This window comes from Thamnophis sirtalis, unplaced genomic scaffold (assembly GCF_051295495.1).
Source record: "Thamnophis sirtalis isolate CommonGarterSnake01/CBP01778 unplaced genomic scaffold, rThaSir2_p1.2 scaffold_5, whole genome shotgun sequence".
Taxonomy (NCBI): domain Eukaryota; kingdom Metazoa; phylum Chordata; class Lepidosauria; order Squamata; family Natricidae; genus Thamnophis; species Thamnophis sirtalis.
This window is the reverse complement of record NW_028261385.1, coordinates 3,709,503-3,736,534: the sequence shown is the minus strand read 5'-3', so window position 1 is coordinate 3,736,534 and position 27,032 is coordinate 3,709,503. Positions and strand designations below refer to the sequence as shown.

At 44.8% G+C, this 27,032-nt stretch overlaps 1 protein-coding gene across 13 annotated transcripts in view; it reads left to right on the top strand.

The window, feature by feature from the left end:
• The window catches only part of CELF4 (CUGBP Elav-like family member 4), an 861,219-nt gene that overhangs the window by 790,801 nt on the left and 43,386 nt on the right, over nt 1–27,032 (top strand). For 6 of the 13 annotated variants that reach the window (XR_015696625.1, XM_087715270.1, XM_087715263.1 and 3 more), the window contains 2 exons: nt 6,751–6,831; nt 19,544–19,687. Coding sequence is in view for 12 of the 13 variants with exons in the window: in XM_087715270.1 (XP_087571396.1) it covers nt 6,751–6,831; nt 19,544–19,687 (225 nt within the window). In the remaining variant the exon portion in view is untranslated. The remainder of the gene's footprint in view (nt 1–6,750; nt 6,832–19,543; nt 19,688–27,032) is intronic. The other 7 variants (XM_087715271.1, XM_087715269.1, XM_087715268.1 and 4 more) reach the window with 2 other exon arrangements.

The window sequence follows — 27,032 nt, the reverse complement described above, 5'->3', positions numbered from 1 at the left end:
CTCAAGGAAGGAAGGAAGGAGGGAAGGAAGGAGAGAAGGAGAGAAGAAAGGAGGGAAGGAGGGAAGGAAGGAGAGAAGGAGAGAAGAAAGGAGGGAAGGAAGGAGGGAAGGAAGGAGGGAATGTAGGAGAGAAGGAAGGGGGAAAGGAAGGGGGAAAGGAAGGAGAGAAGGAGAAAAGGAAGGAGGGAAGGAAGGAAGGAGGGAAGGAGAGAAGGAGGGAAGGGGAAGGAGGGAGGGAAGGAAGGAAGGAGGGAAGGAAGGGGAGTAGGAGAGAAGAAACAAGGGAAGGAAAGAGGGAGGGAGGGAAGAAGAAGTAGGACCATTGTAAGATAAGATGGATCTATGGGATGTTAAAAAAGCAATCTTCAAGTATATTGTCAACTGTAGAAAAAAAAAGAAAGCACCCTCAAGTAAGCGGGGTTCAAAATAATAATAATAATAATAATAATAATAATAATAATAATAATAATAATAATAATAATATACAATACAATACAATACCAAAAGCAGGTTTTCCAAGGTAGCAGTAAATACAAGCAAGATACAAGCAGTTTCACTTTCAGTTCTCAGCTAGGATCCTTCCTGTCTCCTTGTTGCTCACACAGCAAATTTCAGAGTCCAAATAGCCCTCATTGGCTGACTTAGTTGCTATGCCTATTCATTGGCTGACCTTGTTACCATGTGTCAGCTGAATACCATGGATGCTGGTCGGCAGAGGCAGAGTTTTTCTTATTATTATTTTCCTCCCCCCAAATTAAGGTGTGTCTTATACTCCGGAGCGTCTTATACTCCGAAAAATATGGTAATCAAGGTGACAACCAGCTTAGAACTTAAGGAGAAATTTCTTAACTGTAAGAACAATTAATCAGTGTCTTCAGAAGTTGTGGGTGCTCCATCACTGGAGGTTTTCAAGAAGAGACTGGACCACCATTTGTCTGAAATGGGATAGAGTTTCCTGCTTGAACAGGGGTTGGACTAGAAGATCTCCAAGGTCCCTTCCAACTCTGTTCTTCTGTTCTGTTCTATTGCATCTAGTTTTGGTTGTCCCATTGTAAAAAATGACGTTGAGACTCTGGAAAGAGTGCAGAGAAGAGCAATGAAGATGATCCAGGGGATGGAAGGCTAAAATATATGAAGAACAGTTGAAGGAAATTGAGTATGTCTAGTTTGATGAAAAGAAGGACTAGAGGTGATGTGGTAGCAGTGTTTCAATATCTCAGGGGCTGCCACAAGGAAGAGGGAGTCAAGCTATTCTCCAAAGCACCTGAAGGCAGGACAAGAAGCAACAGATAGAAACTAATCAAGGGGAGAAGCAACTTAGAACTAAGGAGAAATTTCCTGACTGTGAGAACAATTAATCAGTGGAACAACCTGTCTCCAGAAGTTGTGGATGCTCCATCACTGGAGGTTTTTAAGAAGAGACTGGACAGCCACTTGTCTGGTCTGGGATAGGATTTCTTGCTTGGGCAGGGGTTGGACTAGAAGACCTCCAAGGTCTCTTCCCACTCTGTTGTTTGATTGTTATCCTGAGTGATGAGAGTTGTAGGCTTCTTTGGGAACGAGAAGGTTTTTTTATATATAAGATCTCTGCTGAGCACCAATTTTGAAAAAGTCTAACCCTACACACTATGTTGCTTCTCTTCTTACTTAGGTAAGGCAGAAGATCTAAATTAAGCCAAATCGAGTTGAGATGTGCCCCAGATATGTTTTGGGATTGGCTAATTCCATCATCATCTTCTTCATCATCATCATCATCTCTATGTACTAAAATTCCACGGTTTGCAGCCCAGCTACATTGAGAGGGGGTCAGATGGGGGAAACCGTCTCAAATTGTACCATCTGCATTCCTCTACCATTTTTACAAGAATGTGTCAGGCAAAAAAAAGGGTCAAGCTGATGTAACCTGTTGAGGAACAGGTATCAGGCAAGGTTTAGGATAAAAGATAAGGACCTTCTTGAATCAAGCTTATCTCCAAGAGACCTCAGGGAGATGCCCGTGTCGTTTTCTTGGCAACGGTGTAAAAATGACAACATCTAGCCAGTGGTGAAATTCAATTTTTTTTTACTACCTGTTCTGTGGGCGTGGCTTGGTGGCGGGGTCCTGTGACTGAGTGGGCGTGACCAACTCGATGTCATTCATGGGCACGCCTACTCAGTCAGATGCCTCCACCGCCAAGCCACGCCCACAGAACCCAGTAAGCGGGGGGGGGGGAAATGTGTGTATGAATCCATTCACAGCAGAGCTGCTGCTCCCTTTATGGTTGTCCCCCTCCGGGCCCCTCCCTCCCGGGGTCCGTCTTAAAGGGACAGGCTGCAGCATCTCTGCTGTGAACGGAGGGAGAAATGTTTGGATTGTGTCTGCTGCATTTAATGTTGAATTCTGTGGCAGAGACAATCCGAATTTTTTTTCCTCTGTTCACAGCAGAGTTAGCAATAGCAATAGCAATAGCAGTTAGACTTATATACCGCTTCATAGGGCTTTCAGCCCTCTCTAAGCGGTTTACAGAGTCAGCATATTGCCCCCACAGTCTGGGTCCTCATTTCACCCACCTCGGAAGGATGGAAGGCTGAGTCAACCTTGAGCCAGTGAGATTTGAACCGCTGAACTGCAGATAGCAGTCAGCTGAAGTGGCCTGCAGTACTGCACTCTAACCACTGTGCCACCTAGGTTGCTGCTTCCTTTATGGTCCTCCCCCCCCAGCCCCCTCCCTCCCTGGGTCCACCTTAAAGGGACAGGCTGCAGCCGCTCTGCTGTGAACGGAGGGAGAAATGTTCAGATTGGGTGGGCGGATCGAGCAGCCCGAAGAGGTGAATGGTGACAGGGCGACCCAGCGGGCATGGGCGGGGCCCCCAGGGATTTTTGCCACTGGTTCGGAGAACTGATGCCAATCATCCCTGCCGGTTCGGCCGAACCGGGAGGATGTCACCCCTGCATCTAGCCAATATTGGCTGATGATCAGATGACCACGAACGATCTTGAGTGTACTTGGACAGGAGGCCATTAGAAAATCCCAAGGTGTGGCTAGAGCAGGAAAGGAAGCCTCAGGAGGAGACCATCTGACATCTCATTGCAAGAGAACAAGGTGGAGAATGCCTGGGCAGCTATTAATGAAACCTGAATGGAAGGATATTTGAGTTCTGTGTTTTTTTCATGCGTAAACCATTGGAGTCTTGTTCTTTCCTCCAAAGGACCCTGAGATCAGGGGGTGGGATTCAAAATTTTTAGCAACCAGTTCTCTACCCAGTTGCTGGCTGGGCGTGGCCTGCTTGGCCTCCTGTACCATGGTAGGGAGGCATTTTTACCCTCCCCAAGCTCCAGAGGCCTTTGCTCGAGCCTCCGGGAGGGTAAAAACGGCCTCCCTTGGGCTCCAGACACTCTCTGGAGGCCAGAAATAGACCTGTTTCCGGACCTCTGGAACTTCCGGGAGGCCTGTTTTTTGCCCTCCCAGAGCTTCCACGCGGGACCTGCACTTAACTTTGCATCCAAGGTGGAGACTCCTTGGAGGCGAGGGGCAGGGCCAGCCAGTTCTTGCAACTTCCGGTTCAGCAAACCAGATGTAAAATTAGCATCCGGTTCAACCGAACCGGTCTGAACCGGCTGAATCTAACCCCTGCTTGAGATGTCAATCGGCTCTACATGGGGCTACCCTTGAAAAGCATTCAGAGACTGCAGTTAGTCCAGAATGCGACCGCGCGGAGCGATATTGGGTGCACCGAGGTACACCCACGTTACACCTGTCCTCCGCGAGCTGCACTGGCTACCAATTGGTCTCTGGACGCAATTCAAGGTGTTGGTTATTACCTTTAAAGCCCTACATGGCTTAGGGCCAGCGTACCTTCGAGACCGCCTACAGCCACATACCTCCCAGCGGCCAGTAAGATCCCACAGATTGGGCCTCCTTCAGACGCCGTCAGCCAGACAGTGTCGGCTGGCGGGCCCCTGGTGGAGAGCCTTCTCTGTGGCTGCTCCGACTCTTTGGAATCAGCTACCTCCAGAGGTCCGGACCTTACCCACCCTCATGGCCTTCAGGAAAGCTGTAAAAACCTGGCTGTTCTGGCAGGCCTGGGGCTGTTGACCTCACTGTTGAGGTCCAGCCCCAATTAGAATGAACGTATGAGGTGTTGCTATTTTAAACCGTTTTTTTGGGGGGTTATGTGTTTTTTAATGTGTCTTTTTTTCTTCCTCTTTTTTGTAAGCCGCCCGGAGTCCTTCGGGATTGGGCGGCATATAAATTTTATAAATAAATAAATAAAATAAAATAAATGCCTCAGTACAACCTGGTCTTATCTTCTGCACCTTGAACTTGTTGAAATTGGCTATTGCGACTCCTTATCATTCATGTATTTTTCCTCCCATCCGTCAAACCTGTCAGTGCAATAAGTTTCACCCTTCCGAAATGACCGTTTGAAGTACATGATATGCACAAACATGGTAGCTGAACATCTAATGTCTACGGAGCTTCTCATTTTTGTCCCCAAAGTGCTTTTGCCAAAAGGTAACTGGACTCTTTTGCGTGTTGCTTTTTCACTTTGAAAACATTTTGCTTTTCATCCAAGAAATTCGCTTTTCATTCCTCAAGTTCCTTAAACAAATTACCGCTTTATAAATCCTTAGCACCTTATAACTACTTAATACTTTTTTAAAATTGTTTTTTATTAGTAAAAGAAAAATACAACAGCCAATAGATTGCAAAAGACAATACAACATCCACCACTGTTTTGCTTTACATTTGACTACATTTTGAGACATTTCCATAATAACAAAATCGTTATAGACATCAAAAGTTAGGCATCTTCTTCCCTCCCTCCCTCCCTCTTTCCTTCCCTCGCTTCTTCTCTCCCACTCCCCTTCCTTCCCTCCCTCCTTCTCTCCTTCCCTCCTTCCTTCCCTCCTTTCTTTTCTCCTTTTCTCCTTCCCTTCCCCCTCCCTTTCCTCCTTCCTTCCCCCTTTCCTTCTCTCATACATTCCCTCCTTCCTTCCCTCCTTCCCTCCTTCCTTTCCTTTCTCTTAGATTCCCTCCTTCCTTCCCTCCTTCCTTCCTTCCTTTCTTCTCTCCTTCTCTCCTTCCTTCCCTCCCTCCTTCCCTCCCTTCTTCCCTCCCTCCTTCCTACCCCGCTTTCTTCTCTTCCTTCTCTCCTTCCTTCTTTCCACCTCTCCTTTCCCTTCTCTCCTTACTCTTCCTCCCCTTTAACCTTCCCCCCTTCTTCCAAGGTGGCGCAGTGGTTAAATGCAGCACTGCAGGCTACTGCTAGATCAGCAGGTCAGCGGTTCAAATCTCACCGGCTCAGGGTTGACTCAGCCTTCCATCCTTCCGAGGTGGGTAAAATGAGGACCCAGATTGTTGGGGGCAATATGCTGACTCTCTGTAAACCGCTTAGAGAGGCCTGAAAGGCCTATGAAGCGGTATATAAGTCTACTGCTATTGCTATTGCTATTGCTTCCGATTCCTCCCCTCTTTCCTACTCTTACATTCCCTCCCATTCTTCCTCTGCTGCATTTAAAAAAAATAAAGAACTACTTAATACTTTCTAAAGTGATTACCACTTTATAAAACCTTAGTAAGGCCACAACTAGAATACTAGCATCCAGTTTTGGTCACATTAGGGGGGGAAAATGTCAAAACTTTGGAAAAAGGTGCAGAGAAGAGCATTCCCTCTGGGAATAGGGCGGCATAGAAATGCAATAAATCAAATCAAATCAAATCAGCTAAGATAATTAAAGGCCTGGAGACTAAAACATATGAAGAACGGTTGCAGGATTTGGGTTTGGCTAGTCTAGAAGCGGTGGCTCAGTGGCTAAGATGCTGAACTTGTCGATCAGAAAAGTCGCCAGTTTGACGGTTCGAATACCTAGTGCAGCGTAACGGAGTGAGCTCCCGTGACTTGTCCCAGCTTCTGCCAACTTAGCAGTTTGAAAGCAGGTAAAAAATGCAAGTAGAAAAATAGGGACCACCTTTGGTGGGAAGGTAACAGTGTTCCGTGCGCCTTTGGCATTTACTCATGCTGGCCACATGACCATGGAGATGTCTTTGGACAGCGTTGGTTCTTCAGCTTTGAAACGGAGATGAGCACCGCCCCCTAGAGTCGGGAATGATTAGCACTTATGTGTGAGGGGAACCCTTAACTTTACCTTTAGTCTAGAGAAAAGAAGGACTTGGGGTGACATGATAGCTGGGTTTTAATATTTGAGGGGCTGCCACAAAGAAGAGGGGGTCAACTTATTTTCCAAAGCATCTGAGGGCAAGACAAGAAATCATGAATGGAAACGAATCAAGGAGAGAAGCAACCTGAAATTAAGGAGAAACTTCCTGACAAGATGTTGTGGAGGCTCCATCACTGGAGGTCTTTAAGAAGGGACTGGACAACTTTTTGAAATGGTATAGGTTCTCCTGCTTGAACTGGGGGCTAAACTAGAAGACCTCAAAAGTCCCTTCCAGCTATGATTGTTCTTGGATGAGAAGCGAAATGTTTTCAGAGGAAATAAACCAAGAAAGTCCAGTTGCCTTTTGGAAAAAGCATCTTTTTTTGGAAGCTGGACTTTATTTAGATCTTCAGAGCTGTTCTATCTCCTCCCTTCCACCGTTGAATGTTAAGAGGTCTGGTTTCCTATATTTTAAGATCTTCTGGTGCTCTTGCAAAAGGCTGTTTCTGACCGATGGGACTGAATTCTTGCTTGAGAAGATGAGAAGTTTCCCTTCTTGCTTCTGCCAGGACCTTAAATTCTACTTTTCTTCCTTTCCCCCCCTCTAGCTGCTTATCCTGCGGCCTATGGTCAGATAGGTCAAGCCTTCCCACAGCCGCCTCCCATGATACCACAGCAACAGAGAGAAGGTGAGTCTTTGAGATGCTGAAATAACCACTGCTTGGACTTTCTCCGTAGCTTCAGAAACAAGGCTGGACCACCGCCGTCCCGTAGAGCAGTGTTTCTCAACCTTGTCAACTTGAAGATGTCTGGACTTCAACTCCCAGAATTCCCCAGCCAGCAAATGCTGGCTGGGGAATTCTGGGACTTGAAGTCCAGACATCTTCAAGTTGACAAGGTTGAGAAACACTGCCGTAGAGTATTGTAGGTATCCAGGTGTCAGAGGCAAAGAGGCATCTTATTACAGGTGGCCAAACTCAACAGTAAATCAAGGGAAGATGGTAAGTTGTTTATAAGAGCCGTGGTTGCACAGGAATTAGAATGCAGAATTGTAGGTTAACACTGCTCACTGCCAGCAGTTTGTTCTGACTCAAAGTTGACTCAAGCCTTCCATCATTCTGAGGTCAGTAAAATGAGGACCCGGATTGTTGGGGTCAACACGCTGATAGATAGGCAGATAGATTGATGAGAGAGAGAGAGAGATGGATGGATGGATGATCATAAGGATGGATGGATAGGTAGAGAGATAGATGGATGGATGGATGGATGGATGGATGGATGGATGGATGGATGGATAGATAGATAGATAGATAGATAGATAGATAGATAGGGTGGGTGGGTGGGTGGGTGGATGGGTAGGTAGATAGGTAGATAGGTAGGTAAATAGGTAGATGGTAGATAGATGATAGATAGATAGATAGATAGATAGATAGATAGATAGATAGATAGATAGATAGATAGATAGATAGATAGATAGATAGATAGATAGGGTGGGTGGGTAGGTAGGTAGGTAGGTAGATAGATAGATAGATAGATAGATAGATAGATAGATAGATAGATAGATAGATAGATAGATAGATAGATAGATGATAGATAGGTAGGTAAATAGGTAGATGGTAGATAGATGATAGATAGATAGATAGATAGATAGATAGATAGATAGATAGATAGATAGATAGATGGATGATAGGTAGGTAGGTAGATAGGTAGGTAGATAGGTAGATAGGTAGATGATAGATAGATAGATAGATAGATAGATAGATAGATAGATAGATAGATAGATGATAGATATGTGTGTGTGTGTGTGTGTAGGTAGGTATAAATGGATGATGGATGGATGGATGGATGGATGGATGGATGGATGGATGGATAGATAGATAGATAGATAGATAGATAGATAGATAGATAGATAGATAGTAGATAGATAGATGTGTGTGTGTGTGTGTGTGTGTGTGTGTGTAGGTAGGTATAAATGGATGATGGATGGATGGATGGATGGATGGATGGATGGATGGATAGATAGATAGATAGATAGATAGATAGATAGATAGATAGATAGATGATAGGTAGGTAGGTAGATAGGTAGATAGGTAGATTGGTAGAGTGATAGATATAGATAGATAGATAGATAGATAGATAGATAGATAGATAGATAGATAGATGTGTGTGTGTGTGTGTGTGTGTGTGTGTGTGGTAGGTAGGTATAAATGGATGATGGATGGATGGATGGATGGATGGATGGATGATGGATAGATAGATAGATAGATAGATAGATAGATAGATAGATAGATAGATAGATAGATGTCACTAAAATGAAACTGTTGCAAGTTGTAACTGAGAAAGGATGAACTGCCCATCTTCTACAACTTGATATTCTTCAAATGTCTTGGATTATCTTCCTTCTGTATCCAGCTAGTGGTGTCAAAAGACAGGAACGTTAAAATGAGATGAGAAGAGCAGGGGAAAATAGGCTAAATCTTCCTGTTCTTGAACTCTATAGCTGTATGTACACCTTGAGAGGATTTCTGACTCAGAATAGAGACAGCGATCCGCTCAAAAGACGGAGTCCTTATTTTTCAAGAGGGTGGTTAATGCATAATTCAAGGACCACAAGCAGAAGGGAGAGAAGTTTAAAAGTTCCACTGCTTATTTGATCCACTTTTATCCAAATGTGTCCTTTTTTCTACGGTGGGATTTCTCCCCGACCTTCCTTATCCTTGAGAAGTTTAGAGCCCACCGCATTTTTGCCCCCTCCGGCAACACTCTCAAAGTGGATCAGGTGGGCTTGTGAAGAAGCCACTGGATGGGGGCTTCCTTGGGGCTTCGACCCCCGTGGTTAGAGAATCCCTTTTAGCCTTTGTGTTGGGTTTCGTTTTGAATAATTCCTCTTCTATTTCACCTTATGGGTGCCCCTGCTGGGCTAACCAGCTTTGAACTGTGATTTAATTCTCCTTAGAAAATTAATGTAATTCATGAACGCTTGCATTTTTCTCAGTTATCTTCCTTCATACCTGCACTCCTAATATCTCTGTCTGTCTGACTATCTGATTATCCGTCCATCCATCCATCCATCTCCATCAGTATCATCTATCTATCTATCTATCTATCTATCTATCCATCCATCCATCCATCCATCCATCCATCCATCCATCCATCCATTATATATTTGTCTGTCTATGTCTGTCTGTCTATGTTTATCTGTCTGTCTGTCTGTCTGTATCTATCTATCTATCTATCTATCCCTCTATCCCTCTATCCATCCATCCATCCATCCATTCATCCATCCATCTATCTATCTACTTGTCTGTCTATATCTGTCTCCCAATATCTATATATATCTAGCTATCATCTATCCATTATCTATCTATCTATCTATCTATCTATCTATCTATCTATCTATCTATCTATCTATCTATCTATCTATCCTCTATCCTCTATCCTCTATCCTCTATCATCTATCATCTATCATCTATCATCTCCTATCTATCTATCTATCTATCTATCTATCTATCTATCTATCCCTCTATCCATCCATCCATCCATATCTCTATCCATCTATCTCTGCCTGTCTACCTACCTACCTACCTACCTACGTACCTACCTATCTACCTATCTATCTAATCTTATCTATCATTTTACTATCATCTATCATTTATCTATCTATCCTCTCCTATCTTATCTGTCATCTTTCTAACATCTATCTATATCTACCATATCTAATCCTTTTATCTACCTACCTACCTTCCTACTACCTACCTACCTACAATATACCTGTCACATTTCCTTTCACAAAACGTGGGATGAGTCTCACGCAATCTGATCATGCCCAGTTCTCTTGAAGCTGGGTAAATGTCAACGCCAGGACAGAAATCTCATAAAGGTGGATTTGATTCCCTCCTCTGATCTCCTGCAAATGTTCTCTTTCCCTTGTGTTCTTCCTCCCACCAACCCTCCATCCTTCCAGCCGCCTTGAGCATCTTTGATTTCAGCACGTGATGACAAAAAGGTTAGCTGTCACTGCCCTTATACCATTTCTGACAGCTGACAGTCCAGTCTTTTCTTGAAAACTTCCAGGGATGAAGCTCATACAACTTCCGAAGGCAACTTCTGTTCCATGTGTTGATTGCTCTCCCTGTCAGGAAACTTCTCCTTATTTTCAGGTTGAATCTCTCCTTGGTCAGTTTCCATCCATTGTTCCTTCTCTGGCCTTCGGGTGCTTTGGAGAATAGCTTGACCCCATCCTCTCTGGGGCAGCTCCTCAAATATTGGAAGACTGCTATCCTGTCTCCCCTGGTCCTTCTCTTCCCTAGACCAGCCATGCCCAGTTCCTGTAACCATCCATCGTATCTTTTAGCCTCCAGTCTCCTAATCATCCTGGTTGCTCTTCTCTGCACTCTTTCTAGAATCTCAACCTCTTTTTTTATAGTGTGATGACCAAAACTGGATGCAGTATTCTAAGTGTGGTCTTACTAAGGTTTTATAGAGTGGTATGAGTCCTTCCCTTGATCCTGATTCCATCCCTCTGTTAATGCAACTTAGGATTTTATTGGCTGTTTTGGCTGCTGCCACACACGGCTGGCTCCTATTTAGCTGGTTGTCCACTAAGAGGCCAAGATCCCTCTCACAGTTATTAAACCTGGTTTCACCAAGTCCAAATGTGTCCTTTTGATTTTTCTTGCCCAAGTGTAGGATTTCACTTTTCTCTGCACTGAGTTTCATTTTGTATATTCAACCTGAGGATGAACTCACCAAATGGGTTGGCCTCGCAGAAGACAATAGTCAACCAAAGATATTGATCAGTTTTGCATGGTGAGGAATAGGTCCCTTCCAACTCTGTTATTCTGAATATAGTCTGCTTTTGTTAATAGGTTCCTATGGTCTTCTTAAGAGACACCTATTGTCATTTGAGCTCCCACGTTCTTCTCACTGGAACATCTGTGGATGGATTTTCCCCCCCTATCTATTATTATTATTATTATTTTTGTCCATTGCAATCAATATCTGAGTAAATTGACACGTGTGGAGAAAACCACAAATACTGAAATAGTTCAGCTGATGAGTTTTACAGCCTCGTGTGAAAAGTATTGATTTATCTGGACGGGTCGAGCACTGAGCAATATTTTGGATTCACCGAGAAGAAGAGGAAACCGAAATGCACTGAATTCTTGCACCAAGGATCTCTCTGGGCGTTAAATCTCCCCCCCCCCCCCAAAAAAACCCACAAAAGTATTCCTATGAAGTTTATCAAAGGATAGGAACTCTATGAGAAAAACTGGTATAAAGAGAATTTCTTAGTACATTTCTTCTCTAGGACTTTTTTTTAAAAAAAACCCTCAGAACTTACAGCATTTTTTAGACAAGTGAATTCATTTTCAACTGTTCCTTTTGCCAACACGCTGATATTCTTTCTTTATAAGCGGAAGATGGATGCGGAGAGAAAGGGAATAATTCAGAAGAATGAACAAAGGTGGCATGGCATGAGAAATACAAAAGCCAGGTTCCCGGCTTAATAAATAAATTGGTGCTGAATAATGCTCCCATTATTATAATCCCTAATAAATAAATTGGTGCTGAATAATGCTCCCATTATTATAATCCCATTGACACACATGTATTTTGTTAATTCTATTGACGTTTTCTCCAACTGACATCAGTTTAGTCACATCCAGCAAAGGTGTAGGCCAGAAGAGGACAACTTGCTGGTTGAAGGCTCCAGAAGTTTTCCCGAAAACTTTGTGGACTTCCAATTACATCTAATTTTTTTTTCCTTTTAAATAACACTCCCAACTTGATGCTCTGTCTGATCCTTTGGTTCATTGTCCACCCACATAATTTCCTTATTCGCCACTGACCTTCCTCCCCCAGGGTCATGGATGGTGCGATAATCCCAGAATACTATACGTTGCCTCTTGTATGTTTGATTTCCCTTCAAAACTTGGCAACTTCTTCCAACACCTGTTCAAACCCAAAAGACCAAAAACAATTTACTCTTAACCCTGTGAAGATGTAGACTAGAAATTTAACAGAATCGAATTAACAGGATGAAAGGATGACAGAGTTGGAATGGAGTTTGGGGATCTTCTAACCCACTGATGGCACACACACACCCCTGCGCACGCGGGTGTGAATCCCCTGTGCTTCCCCTATCCCCCGTGCATGCACACACAAACCTCGCCCCCCTGTGTCCCGTTTTGGGCCTTGTAGGCCTCCCTGAAGCCTCCTGAGAGCAAAAATGGGCCGTGGGGGGGGGCGAATGCCCCATCCATGCGCAAACGCATGTGCCTGTGCATGCAATGTGCGCGCAACCACTCATGTGTGGCAGAGACCCGAAAATCATCTGGCTGGCAGGAGGCACATGTGCATGCACAATGGAGCTCAGCTGGGGCAACGGCTCGAGTGCCCGCAAAGAGGGGTTTGCGTGCCACCTGTGGCAAGTATGTCGTAGGATTGCCATCCCTGCCCTATATAGTACTATCTGGTCAAATGGCTGTCCTGTCTCTTCTTCAAAAATCTCCAGTGATGGAGCACCCACAACTTCTGGAGACAAGTTGTTCCACTGATTAATTAATAAATTTCTCCTTAGTTCCATGTTGCTTCTCTCCTTGATGAGTTTCCACCCATGGCTTCTTGTCTTGAGTTCTGGTGCTTTGAAGAATAAGTTGACCCTCCCTCTTCTTTGTGGCAGCCCGTCAGATGTTGGAAGATGGCTAACACATCACGCCTGGTCTTCATTACTCTAGCCATTCCCAGTTCCTGCAACTGTTCTTCGTATGCTTTAGCCTCCAGTCTCCCAAACATCTTTGTTGCTCTTCTCTGCACTCTTTCCAGAATCTCAACATCTTCTTTTACATCATAGTGATCAAAACTTCATCTTGGTGATGACACCAGCTTGACTACCTGCAGTGGTGGGTTTCAAAAATTGTTCGAACCTACTCTGTGGGTGTGGCCTCCTTTGTGGGAGTGGCTTGCCACCCATGTGACCGGATGGGAGTGGCTTGCCACCCATGGAACCGGATATGAAGATGCCGATGACACTTGTCAGAACCACCTTAAGTTACCTCACACACAGCACTGGCATGCATACGAGTATGATGTAAACTTGTTTTTTAAAAGGCATCTTTGGTTTGCGTTAAAACAACTTCAAGACATGCAATGTTCTGATTGCACCACAAATGCAGTCGTCATCCTTACCTTTCACAGAGGCACCGAGTTTTATAGATATGAGCATGATAGTGTAGAATAATCATATCCAAGGACCAGTGGTGGGTTTCAAAAAATTGTTGGAACCTCTTCTGTAGGTGTGGCCTGCTTTCCATGTCCACTGGTGGAACCTCTTCTAACCAGTTCGGTAGATTTGACGAACCGGTTCTACCGAATAGGTGCGAACTGGTAGGAACCCACCTCTGACTACCTGGTATCAGAAGTCACCAAGAGATTCCTCCACTGTGACTCCAGGAGATTCTTTTTTTTTTTTTTGGAGGTAGGCAATGTTCCTTGGGGCATGTTGGCGATCTCATTTGAACCATAATAGCTGTTGGAGAACAAGATACAGTGTTCAGAATTGAATGGATTGAACCATGGTCTACTTGTTCCTTTCAATGACCCAATTATGGACCCATCTTTCACGAGAGATTTCCTGATAGTGAGAACAATTAATCAATGGAACGACTTGCCTCCAGAAGTTGTGGGTGCTCCATCAAGGGAGGTTTTTTAAAGAAGAGATCGGACAGCCATTTGTGGACCAGACGACCATCAAGGTCCCTTCCAACTCTGTTGCTCTGTTATTGTATTCTGTTGCATTAATTAAGTAGACTGTTTGAGAGGAGAGAACATCAGTTGGACGCAGAGAGTGCCTGGCCATCAGCCAAGAACTTAAAAGAGACTTGCTCCTGGGGAGGACAGCTATGGCAAATCTAGACATCATACTAAAAAGCAGAGACATCACCCTGCCAACAAAAGTGCATATAGTCAAGGCTGTGGTTTTCCCAGTTGCAATGGATGGCTGTGAAGGTTGGACCCTAAGGAAGGCTGAGCTTCAAAGAATGGAGGCCTTTGAACTCTGCTGCTGGAGAAGACTCATGTGAGTCCCTTTGACGGCAAGGCCATCCAACTGGTCAGTCCTAGAGGAGATCAGCCCTGACTGCTCTTTAGAAGGCCAGATCCTGAAGGGGAAACTCAAAGACTTTGGCCACCTAATGAGAAGGAAGGACTCCCTGGAGAAGAGCCTCATGCTGGAAACGATGGAGGGCAAAAGAAGAAGGGGACAACAGAAGATGAGGTGGCTGGAAGGAGCCATTGAAGCAGTAGATATGAGCTTCAATAGACTCCAGAGGATGGTGGAGGACAGGAAGACTTGGAGGAACGTCGTCTATGGGGTCACGATGGGTAGGGTACAACTTCACCACTAACAACGACCACCTTAGAATTTAATCCACAGCCTTGTATCCTTCAGAAGGTCCTCACGTGCTCTCAGCATTGTAAACACTGTGGAAAAATCTCTGCTTGGCAAGACTTCATCCATGTTCCCTTTTTCTATTAATCCGAAACGGAAATGCAGCGAGAGAACAGGACTTTCAATCACGCCCGAGACCTGGGAATTTAATGAGCTTTAAATGGGCATCTGTCAGAATCCTGACTTGGCGGAACTGACTTGCCAGCCCAGGGATGACTAACGGCCCATAAAAAGTGGGAGGGGAGCCCCTTTGTGATTTCCTCGCTCTAACAGGAAAGGCGAAGTTGTAATTTGCTGTGTTATGACATTATAATTATGCCCCCATGAAAAAGCGAGAGCATTTAAAAAACAGACTCATCTAGATCAGCGGAGGTTCTTGTTCCTTCTTCTGCTGCCCACTGGAGGGGTGTGTGTGTGTGTGTGAGAGAGAGAGAGAGACAGAGAGACAGAGAGACAGAGAGAGCAGAGAGAGAGGAGGGAGAGAGAGAGGGAGGGAGGAGAGAAAGAGGGGGGGAGACATAGAGGAGAGACAGGGAGAGAGGAGAGAGAGGGGGGAGAGGGAGGAAGAGAGGAGACAGAAAGGGACAGAGAGAGGAGAGAGGGGGAAGGAGAATGGGGAGAGAGAGGGAGGGAGAAAAAGAGAAGGAGAAGAGAGATGGAGAGGACAGAGAGAGAGGGAGAGAGTGGGGGGAGAGAGACAGAGAGGAGAGAGAGGAAATGAGAGAGGAGAGAGAGAGAGAAAGGGGGAGAGAGGAGAGAGAAGAGACAAAGAGGGAGGGAGGAGAGAAAGAGACAGAGAGAGAGGCAGAGAGGCGAGAGAGGGAGAGAGAGAGGAGAGAGAGAGAGAAAGAGAGACAGAGAGATTGAGAAAAAAAGGGAGAAAAAGAGAGAGAGAGAGAACCAAAAGATGTCAGTCATGTCCATGTCATCAAAAACCCATCTCTTAATTCTCTGCATCAAAATACAGAATAAGAGAACTGGGACCTTGGAGATCTCCTAGTCCAACCCTCTGCACAAGCCAGGGACCTTATATCATTCCAGACAAATGGTTGCCCAGTCTCTTCTTGGAAACCTCCAGTGATGGAGCATCCACAATTCCTGGTGGCAAGCTGTTCCACTGGTTAATTGTTCTCACTGTCAGGAAATTCCTTCTTGGTTCTAGGTTGCTCCTCTCTTTGAGAAGCTTCCATACATCTCTTCTTATCTTGCTCTAGGGTACTTTGGAGAATAGTTTGACTCCCTCTTTTTGTGGTAGCCCTTCAAATATTAGAACATTGGTATCATGTCACCCAAAGTTGTCCTTTTCATGAAACGAGACATACCCAGTTCCTGCAACCGTTCTTCGTATGTTTCAGCCTCCAGTCCCCTAATCCTCTTGGTTGCTCTTCTCTGCACTCTTTCTAGAGTCTCAATATCTTTTCTACATCGTGGCGACCAAAACTGGGTGCAGGATTCCAAGGGTGGCCTTTCCAAGGCGCTGTATAATGTTACTGAGACTTCATTGTCCCCCTTCCCATTTATAAGGCTATCCTACAGGGAGCTCTGTCTCTTCCCTCTCAGATCCCAAGGAGCAGGAAGTAGAAATTCCTGAAACTCTGCTCTACTATTGCAACATGACAACTTTCAGAGAAGTCCTTGGAGATGAGATGCTGGGTTTTTCTGTTCCTGATATTCCTGAAAAAGAGAGAAGATTCATCCCCCCACTTTTTTTTACTAAATTTCCCGTTTGTTGGGTGATTATGGGAATTTACCTGGATATTTAGAGAGGGTGTTTTATTTTTCTATTCTCAATCAAACTCTTCACCAGGAAATAAACAAAGGGGACTTTTAAAGAAGAAATACGATGTCTCCATCTCTTTCGTCCTCTTCTTCTTTCCTCCTTCTCATCCCTCTTTCTCCTCATCATTCTTCTTTCTTTCTTTTTCCGTCTTCTTCTTCCTCCTCCTCCTCCCCCTTCTAGCACATGATGGTACTTAGTTTGGTTATGAAACATTTGAAGGAAACTGCAAAGTTCAGAGAGCACCAAGGAACCCTTCATTATTGTTGCTGTTGTCATCCTCCTCCTCCTCCTCCTCCTCCTCCTCCTCCTCCTCCTCCTCCTCCTTCTCATCATCATCCTCTTCTTTTTCTTCTCTTTCTCTTCCTCCTCCTCTTCTTCCTCCTCCTCCTCCCCCCTCTTCCTTTTAATCTGCTTTTGCTTCTGCTGCTTTTTCTTCCTCTTCTTCCTCCTCCTCCTCCTTTTCTTATTCTTCTTCCTATTCTTCTCCTCTTTCCTCTCCTCTTCTTCCTCTTCTTCTTCCTCCTCCTCCTCCTTTTCATCTGTTCTTGCTTCTGCTGCTTCTTCTTCCTCTCCTCCTCCTCCTCCTTTTCTTCTTCTTCCTATTCTTCTCCTCTTTCCTCTCCTCTTCTTCCTCTTCTTCTTTTTCTCCTCTTCTTCCTCTTCTTCTCCTCCTCCTCCTCCTTCTTCCTCCTCCTCCTCCTCCTCTTCCTCCCCTCCTTCTAGCACATGATGGTACTTAGTTTGGTTATGAAACATTTGCAGGAAACTGCAAAGTTCAGAGAGCACCAAGGAACCCATAGTCATCATTGTTGTTGTTGCCATAGCTGTTGTCCTCCTCCTCCTCCTCCTCCTCCTCCTCCTCCTCCTCCTCCTCCTCCTCCTCCTTCTCCGCCTCCTCTTCTTCTTCCTCCTCTTCTTTTTCTTCTCTTTCTCTTCCTCCTCCTCTTCTTCCTCTTCTTCCTCCTCCTCCTCCCCCCTCTTCCTTTTAATCTGCTTTTCCTTCTGCTGCTTTTTCTTCCTCTTCTTCCTCCTCCTCCTCCTTTTCTTCTTCTTCTTCCTATTCTTCTCCTCTTTCCTCTCCTCTTCCTCCTCTTCTTCTTCCTCCTCCTCCTCCTTTTCATCTGCTTTTGCTTCTGCTGCTTCTTCTTCCTCCTCCTCCTCCTCCTTTTCTTCTTCTTCTTCTTCCTATTCTTCTCCTCTTTCCTCTCCTCTTCTTCCTCTTCCTCTTTTTCTCCTCCTCCTCTCCTTCCTCTTCTTCTCCCTCCTTCTCCTCCTCCTGCTACTGCTTCCACTGGTTTTTTCTGTTTCTTCCCAGGAGGGAAATATACTCCCTACTGTTTCTAAGAGCATTTGATCAACCCTCAGGGATAATGTCAGTGGAGCCCAGCATAGCTCTCTTTGTGCCCCTCTACAGAGAGTTAAAAAAACTCAGTAATTCCGGGGTTTCTAACAAGTTTCCTCCTCATGGGTTAAAAAGTGAGACGTATAATTTCATGCATATTGGGAAGCCTTTCCTACATGTTTTTTAAAACCACTGGCTTCTGTTAGGTGCCAGAACTGAGCTGATCTCCTACAGACCATCTTAACAACGTGATCAAGAAGAAATTTTAACGTTGTTTTCTGCCTCAAGATGATTCATATCTTCATCTCTTAGAGACTTAGGGTTCTAGAACAGCGGTCACCAACTGGTGGTCCATGGGAAAATTTTGGTGGTCTGCAGAAAAATTATTTGCATTTTTTATATTGCACTAAATCAGGAGTCCTCAAACTATGGCCCCCTTTGCTGGATACGTGCTACAGAGAGTCTCCCCCTTCGGGGTCTTTTTGTGAGGGTCGGAGCGGGGCAGAAATTCCAACTTGGGGTCTGCTTCAGCCTCCTGGTGGGGGGCTTTGGGCGAAGGCTGGAGGGAAGCACTGCTGGTGGAGAAGAGCCGGAGGGCCTCGTTCCAGTGGGACTGCATGATGGCCTGGAACTGGCTGACCATCTCAGCCCACTGAGCCTCCAGGTGCCGGTACCTGGCCTTACACTCCCGCACGTCTTCCCTTTGCTTGGAAAGCCTATGTTCCTAGTCCTCAGTGAGGTGCTTCTGCTGAGCCTCCTTCTCGGTCAGATCCAATTTGAACTGAGCTGTTTTGCCAACTCTTTCTCCTAGTGGCTGCTTAGCTCCAGCAACTGCTTCCTGTTGGGGCCCTAAGGAGTTCGGATAGGGAGGGGAGGAGCGGCTGGGAGGGGAGGGGCGAGTAGAGGCTGACAAGGCACCCCTTAATGTGAGGGACATTGACTTGGCCACACCCATCCAGTCACATGACCACCTAGCCACGGCCACCCAGCCAGTCATTAGGGAGGGGAGGGGTTGATGGGAGGGGAGGGGTGAGTAGAGGCCGACAAGGCACCCCTTAATGTGAGGGACATTGACTTGGCCACGCCCACCCAGTCACATGACCACCTAGCCACACCCACCCAGCCAGTCATTAGGCAGATCACATTAGATCATATTTATTTAAAATTATGAATTAAGTGGCCCCTGAGGTTCGAAAGGTTGGGGAACCCAATTCTGGAAGACAATGAATGAGTTGTGGTAGTAGAACCCAGGTGTCAGGTTTCCGAAAGATGCCCTACTTGATTCATGAGCCTCAAGCCAAGTTTCAAAAGAAATCCAGTCATTTATTTGGAGCACCATTTCGGCAATACCGCTTTGCAGTCAGATCTAAATCTCATTTGAATTACGGCTGACCTTTACTTCTGTTCCTCCCCTCCCCTCAGTCTAAATCACATTCTCCAACGGGGTGCCCCTTACCTGCTGCAGTAATCTGAGATCCGATTCTAGCCAAAGATATACGAGGAATGCGCTCCCCCTATTTCAGTATAGCCTTTATTGTCATTGTACAAGATAAATACAATGAAATTGGTTTCCTCACCGTGGCAATTTTATGAGTTGACATTCGGCTCCCCTCACTTTCCAAAAGCAACTTGTGCGAAGCAAAGACAATTTGAGCACAGGTATAGGACTTCGGGCTACGTCCTCCCCCAAAGTTTGTTTGGACTTTTGTCCCAACTGGGACCTCCTCACTTTCTGGTAGTCTTACCTCTCTCTCTCTCCCTTCTCTCTCTCTCTCTCCCTCCCTCTCTCCCTCCCTCTTTCTCTGCCCTCCTCCACCTTCCCCCTAGGACCAGAGGGCTGCAACCTGTTTATCTACCATCTGCCCCAGGAGTTTGGGGACGCAGAGCTGATGCAGATGTTCCTGCCATTCGGTAATGTCATCTCCTCGAAAGTGTTTGTGGATCGGGCGACAAACCAAAGTAAATGCTTTGGTGGGTAAAGATAACAAAACAATTAGTTTCATCCAGGAAAGGAACTTTCTCTGAACTACTCTGACCATTATTATGATTATTATGATTATGATTTACTGCTATTTATTTATTTTTCCGGTTTTTGCAAAAATTTATATCCCGCTGACTCTTTCCCCCCCTCCCCTCTCGCTTGACCTTTGTTGATCAGCTCTGTCCTTCCTTCCCTCCAGGGCCTTTCCTCTACCTTCTCCACCTCCTTCCTTCTTACTGTCCCCGACTCGAGTCCTGCTGAGTCTCCTGCTACACAAGGAAATGTGTGGGGCTGCATACCCCAAACCCTGGCTGCAGAAAAGGGGGAAGCCCCTTACACTGGGGATCAGTGGGGGGGCGGCTTCTAGAACAATTCACCGTGTCCAGCTCCCCACAGCCAACTCATCAATTCAACACTGTATGAATCGATTCCGTTCCATTCCTTTTATTATCGGTGACTACATTTTGGTCAAAGTTATCGTAACCCTCCTATTTCCGAATTGGCCTCCTTTGATTATGATTTGCCAAGCTTCCGTTCGAAACTAATGTAAGCTTCCGTCTTTGTTGACTTCTTGTCCCGCAGTTCTTGGTCGCATTGAGTTGGCCAAGGAGAGTTGGCTGCGTTGAGTTGGCCATGGCGAGTTGTCCCATTCTGCACTGGGAGAAAGCGGGGGCAGGGAAAGGAGCCATGGAGGAGAGAGATTGGTCATGGTGGTGGATGGAGAGAGAGACATGTGGCCTGCCAAAGCAGAGAAGGAGGGATGGGAAGAAGGGAAGGGAGGGAGGAGAGATGAAGGTGAACTCAACGGTGAAGCTGGTCCTCAGCAGGATTCAATCTCCTTTGGCCAAAGACAGTAGGGTTGGAGATCCTCAGTCATCCAGGTCATGGTTGCCCCAAGGAGGTTTTGTCAAAAGGCAAGTGGACTTTCTTGGTTTCGCTTGAAGACCTTTTGCTTCTCATCCAAGAAGCTTCTTCAGCTCAGAAATGTCTTCAAGCAAAAAACCAAGGAAGTCCAGTTACCTTTTGGGAAAACATCTTTGGGGCCATGAAGGGTTGGGTTTCAGGATGCATGTGGGAACATTGATGTTTGAATTCTTGGTCCCCATCCTGGCTCCTCTTTCCTCTTGTGCTGCTGCTAATTGTTTGGGGTGCCATGTTGTTGAACGGGTTGGTGGGTACCACTTTCAACACCTTGCCTTCATCTCCTGCCATCACTTCACTCCCCTCATGAGCTGCCCGCTATCTGCTCACCTGCATTGGTTCCAGAACTTCTCTCACCTGCCCAACCTTTGTCTTCCTCCAGCGGCCAGGCGAGACCTCAAAAATTGAGGTTCAGGAAGGACTTTGTTGCTTTATCAATCTTCTCCAGATTTAACTCAAAGCCAACTTTGGGGCATTTCTCCCTTTTATGTCCAAATCCCGATGGGTTGCAACTCTGAAAAATGGATTGATCCACCACTGTGGTTTAGAGTGAGAAGAAATAGCAGATTGTACGAGCTGAAGCGGGGGGTACAAATGCCAAAAATGGGGGGGGGGGCAGAGGCAGAAGTCAACATGGATCACGAGCAGTGGTGGGATTCAGCCGGTTCGCACCTATCTGGGAGAACCGGTTGTTAACTTTCTAAGCAGTTCGGAGAACCGGTTGTTGGAAGGAATCTCCTTTTGGTTTTTTTTCCATTTTACAGGGCTAATCCTGTAAGGAAGGCAGGAAGGAAACATTCTGGTGTTGTTTCTAGCCTCATATTTATTACTTTGCTTACAGAAACGGCCTCTCCGGTTAACCCTTATTACATTGTCACAGCTAAGGTGAAGCGCTCAACGACGTGATTGATGTTGAGTTGGCCATGCCCAACCAGTCACATGACCACCGAGCCATACCTACCCAGCTGGTCATTAGGGCAGAAAACCGGTTGTTAAATTATTGGAATCCCACCAATGGTCACGAGTTCCAAATGTGTTGTTTGGGGGGGAACAGCACCCAGGGGGTGCTTGTAGAGCAGGGCCAATATCCACATGAAAAATGGAGACCTTGGCCAGGTTCAAAGGAGCCTATGGAAGCAAACATGGAATGTCAACATGGAAATGCCGCCAATCCCAACCATGAACCATATCTAAGAGAAGATTCTGGTGTGACGGGAACAGAAAGCTTGGCACATGCGTGATCTGTGGGTTTACGCAGCCAGGCAGGGCATAAAGAATAATGGTGATATGAGGACTTGTGGGAGGGGAATGCAGGTGAGAAAACTACTGGTAATCCTCGACTTATGACCACAATCAAGCACAAAATCTCTGTCGCTGAGCAAGGTTTAGTTATTTAGTGTGCCTTGCCTCATTTTACGGCCTTTCTCGCCACCGTCATTAAGCGAATCGCTGCAGGTGGCATGAGTCAGTTCAAAGCACCTGACGTTTGATCAGGTGACCCTGGGGATGCTGTGACGGTCACAAGTGGGGGAAACAGTCATAAGTCACATTTTTAACCATTGTAAATTGAGGGTTACGTGTAGGATTTGGGGCTGGAGTAAACGTCAGAACTGAAGTTCATTCCACCATGAACGTCTTTCCAGAGAAATTCTAGCCAATTCTAGTGTTTTCATTATCATAAGTAACAGGATGGCCAATTTGCAACCAAGAGAAAAATCACAGCATGCAAAGAGAAAAGCGTGGCACGACAAAACCGCGCTCGACTAAAGCGCGCCCGATTAAATTGCATCGCTGATGTCATCAACAGGGCGACAACAGCCAGCGCGGAGAAAGAAGGGCGCTTTAAATAGCGCTTTGAAAGCAAGCCGATTCAAGTTAAGGTAAGGTTTAGGGTTAGGGTTAGGGTTAGGGTCAGGTTTAGGGTTAGGTTTAGGGTTAGGTTTAGGGTTAGGGTTAGCGTTAGGTTTAGGGTTAGGGTTAGGTTAAGGGTTAGGATTAGGTTTAGGGTTAGGTTAAGGGTTAGGTTTAGGGTTAGCTTTAGGGTTAGCTTTAGGATTAGGTTTAGGGTTAGGTTTAGGTTTAGGGTTAGGGTTAGGGTTAGGGTTAGGGTTAGGGTTAGGGTTAGGGTTAGGTTTAGGGTTAGGTTAAGGGTTAGGTTAAGGGTTAGGGTTAGGTTTAGAGTTAGGTTAAGGGTTAGGATTAGGTTTAGGGTTAGGTTAAGGGTTAGGTTTAGGGTTAGGTTTAGGATTAGGTTTAGGGGGGTTAGGTTTAGGTTTAGGGGTTAATTTTAGGTTTAGCGTTTACAGCGTGCTTCTGTCTCCACGCTGTTGTCGCCCTGTGATGACGTCAGCTACGCGGTTTCGTCAAGCGCGCTTTAGTCGAACGCGGTTTTGTGGTGGAACCAGAGAAAAGTACATTATATTGGATAACATAATAACAAGACACATCAGAGCTGAAGAAGCTTCTTGGATGCTTCAAAGGAAACCCAGAAAGTAAGAATTTCCATGCATTGCTAATGTTTCTGACCGATGTGGTCCCTTAGGAGAGAAACACCTGTGGGGAATCATGTGTCGGTCACCACCCATAACGATCAAGACTCTCCCCGTGGGAAGTTTTCCTTACTAGCTGAAATGTCTAGGCCAAGTTGCATCACACCGACGTTCAATCCAATGGGGAAAAATTTTATTCGTGAATCCTAGTAATGTGACCTCAAAATGTTGGGAGGGAGGGAAAGGAAGGAAGGAAGGAGAGAAAGAGAGGGGGGGGAGAAGGAAGGAATGAAGGAAGATCAATGGGGAAGCCAGAAGGAAATCAGAAGTCATTCCTGCTCCTATTGGTTTTGAAGGAAAGTTGGGAGGGAGGAGAGGGAAGAGGGAAGGAAGGAGAGGGAGGGAGGAATGAAGGAAGGAGAGGGGGAGGAAAGAAAGAAAGAAAGAAAGAAAGAAAGAAAGAAAGAAAGAAAGAAAGAAAGAAATGTCAATGGGGAAGCCAGAAGAAAATCAAAAGTCATTCTCGGTTGTATTGTTTTTGAAGGAAGGGAGGAAGGAGAGGGAGGGAAGGAGGGAGGGAGGGAGGGAGGTCAATGGGGAAGCCAGAAGGAAAACTGAAGTCATTCCTGCTCCTATTGGTTTTGAAGGGAGGGAGGGAGGAGACGGAAGAGGAAAGGAAGGGTGGGAGGAAGGGAGGAAGGAGAGGGAGGGAAGAAGGAAGGAAGGAAGGAAAGAAAGAAAGAAAGAAAGAAAGAAAGAAAAGGAAAGGAAAGGAAAGAAAAGAAAGATCAGTCAATGTGGAAGCCTGAAGAAAATCAAAAGTCATTCTCACTTATACTGTTTTTGAAGGAAGGGAGGAAGGAGAGGGAAGGAGGGAGGGAGGAAAATAGAAAGAAGGAAAGGGAGGGAGGGAGGAGACAGAAGAGGGAAGGAAGGGTGGAAGGGAGGAAGGAGAGGGAGGGAGAGAAGAAGGAAGGAAGGAAGGAAGGAAGGAAGGAAGGAAAGAAAGAAAGAAAGAAAGAAAGAAAGAAAGAAAGAAAGAAAGAAAGAAAGAAAGATCAATGTGGAAGCCTGAAGAAAATCAAAAGTCATTCTCACTTGTATTGTTTTTGAAGGAAGGGAGAAAGGAGGGGAAATGAGGGAGGGAGGAAATTGGAAGGAATGAAAGGGAGGGAGGGAGAAGGAAAATAGAAAGAAGGAAAGGGAGGAAGGGAGGAAGGAATTATCCACAACACTTTTCATTACAGCAATTAAATTATTCATTCCTAATGTCTGTGATAGAGTCCCAGTCAGTTGCAGGGTTTCTCCCTTCTCCATCTCCCTTTGCTCCATCTTATTTTGTTACTAACAGGACGGGGGAGATTCCTACTAAAGGGAGAGACAGAAATAGAAAAACAGGAGCCTTCACACTCCCTTTCTCCACCCCAGCCAACAATTAGGGGAGGGGGAGTCAGCCCGGAGCAGCAGTGGGGGAGGGGAGGGGAGGGAGAGCCAGAGAAGTATTAGGGCCTCGCGCACCACTATTCATTTTGCAAACTATAATTAATTTGATGTTTAGATTAATATCTGATGCACTCTCAAAGGTGCACACAAAGCATTTTTCCTTTATTATAATGTTGATTGCTTATTGGGGAGATAAATTTCATTGTCAAGGAATCCCCCGACTTAACAAAACTTTTAGTCTTAGCTAGCAGGTCTGCAACAAAGAGCAGAAGTTGGGGCTTTCGCCACCCCACGGCGGGGCCTGGCCAGGCTTCTCCTTGACAGCCTCAGCCAGAAGAGAGTCCTTAGAAGGAGAGGCAGGGAACTGGCTTTATGGGGTGGCTGATGGGAGGGATAGATAAATAGATGGATAGATGATAGAGATACAGACAGACGAGAAAGACAGACAGACAGACAGACAGACAGACAGACAGACAGATACATGATGGATGGATGGAGACAGACACAGACAGATGAGATATGAGAGAGAGAGAGAAGATAGATAGTTGATAGATAGATAGATAGATAGATAGATAGATAGATAGATAGATAGATAGATAGATAGATAGATAGAGATAGATACAGTAGGTAGGTAGGTAGGTAGGTAGGTAGGTAGGTAGGTAGGTAGGTAGGTAGATAGATAGATAGATGATAGACGATAGATAGATAGATAGATAGATAGATAGATAGATAGATAGATAGAAGATAGCTATAGATATACTGTATAGATATTAGATGATAATAGATAGATAGATAGATAGATAGATAGATAGATAGATAGATAGATAGATAGATACGAGAGAGAGAGGGGGGTAGAGAGAGAGAGATTAGACAGACAACAGATAGATGATGGATGGATAGAGATAGACACAGATGAGAGAGATATGAGAGAGAGAGAGAGAGAGAGGGAGGGAGAGAGAGAGAGGATAGATAGATAGATAGATAGATAGATAGATAGATAGATAGATAGATACAGACAAGAGAGAGAGAGAGATTAGACGACAACAGATAGACAGATGAGAGAGATATGAGAGAGAGAGAGGATAGATAAATAAATAGATAGATATTAGATGATAATAGATAGATGATAGATAGATAGATACAGACGAGAGAGAGAGAGATTAGACAGACAGAGACAGACAGATGATGGATGCATGGAGATAGGCACAGACAGACAAGAGAGATTGAGAGAGAGAGAGAGGAGAGAGAGAGAAAGAATAAGATAGATAGATGATAGATAGATGATAGATAGATAGATAGATAGATAGATAGATAGATGATAGATAGATAGATAGATAGATGATAGATAGATAGATGATAGATAGATAGATAGATAGATAGATAGATAGATAGATAGATAGATAGATAGATAGATAGATAGATAGATAGATAGATAGATAGATGATAGATGATAGATAGATAGATAGATAGATAGATAGAAGATAGCTATAGATATACTGTATAGATATTAGATGATAATAGATAGATAGATAGATAGATAGATAGATAGATAGATAGATAGATAGATAGATAGATACGAGAGAGAGAGGGGGTAGAGAGAGAGAGATTAGACAGACAACAGATAGATGATGGATGGATAGAGATAGACACAGATGAGAGAGATATGAGAGAGAGAGAGAGAGAGAGGGAGGGAGAGAGAGAGAGAGAGGATAGATAGATAGATAGATAGATAGATAGATAGATAGATAGATAGATAGATAGATAGATAGATAGATAGATAGATAGATACAGACAAGAGAGAGAGAGAGATTAGACGACAACAGATAGACAGATGAGAGAGATATGAGAGAGAGAGAGGATAGATAAATAAATAGATAGATATTAGATGATAATAGATAGATGATAGATAGATAGATAGATACAGACGAGAGAGAGAGAGATTAGACAGACAGAGACAGACAGATGATGGATGCATGGAGATAGGCACAGACAGACAAGAGAGATTGAGAGAGAGAGAGAGGAGAGAGAGAGAAAGAATAAGATAGATAGATGATAGATAGATGATAGATAGATAGATAGATAGATAGATAGATAGATAGATAGATAGATAGATAGATGATAGATAGATAGATAGATAGATAGATAGATAGATAGATGATAGATAGATGATAGATAGATAGATAGATAGATAGATAGATAGATAGATAGATAGATAGATAGATAGATAGATAGATAGATAGATAGATAGATAGGACAGATGAGAGAGAGATGAGATGGATGGATGGATAGACAGAGAGAGAGAGACAAAGGAGAATTAAAAAAAGAGACAGAATGCACTTCTGTGTATCTCTGTGTGCATAGACACCAATGCATAGACTACTAAAGGTTTCCTGTGTGGATCCTTTAACTGGCCAAAACCAGGTCTCATTGAACCAGATGCTTTTAAAGCAGAGTAGAGCCAAACCCATTAACTCACAGAAAC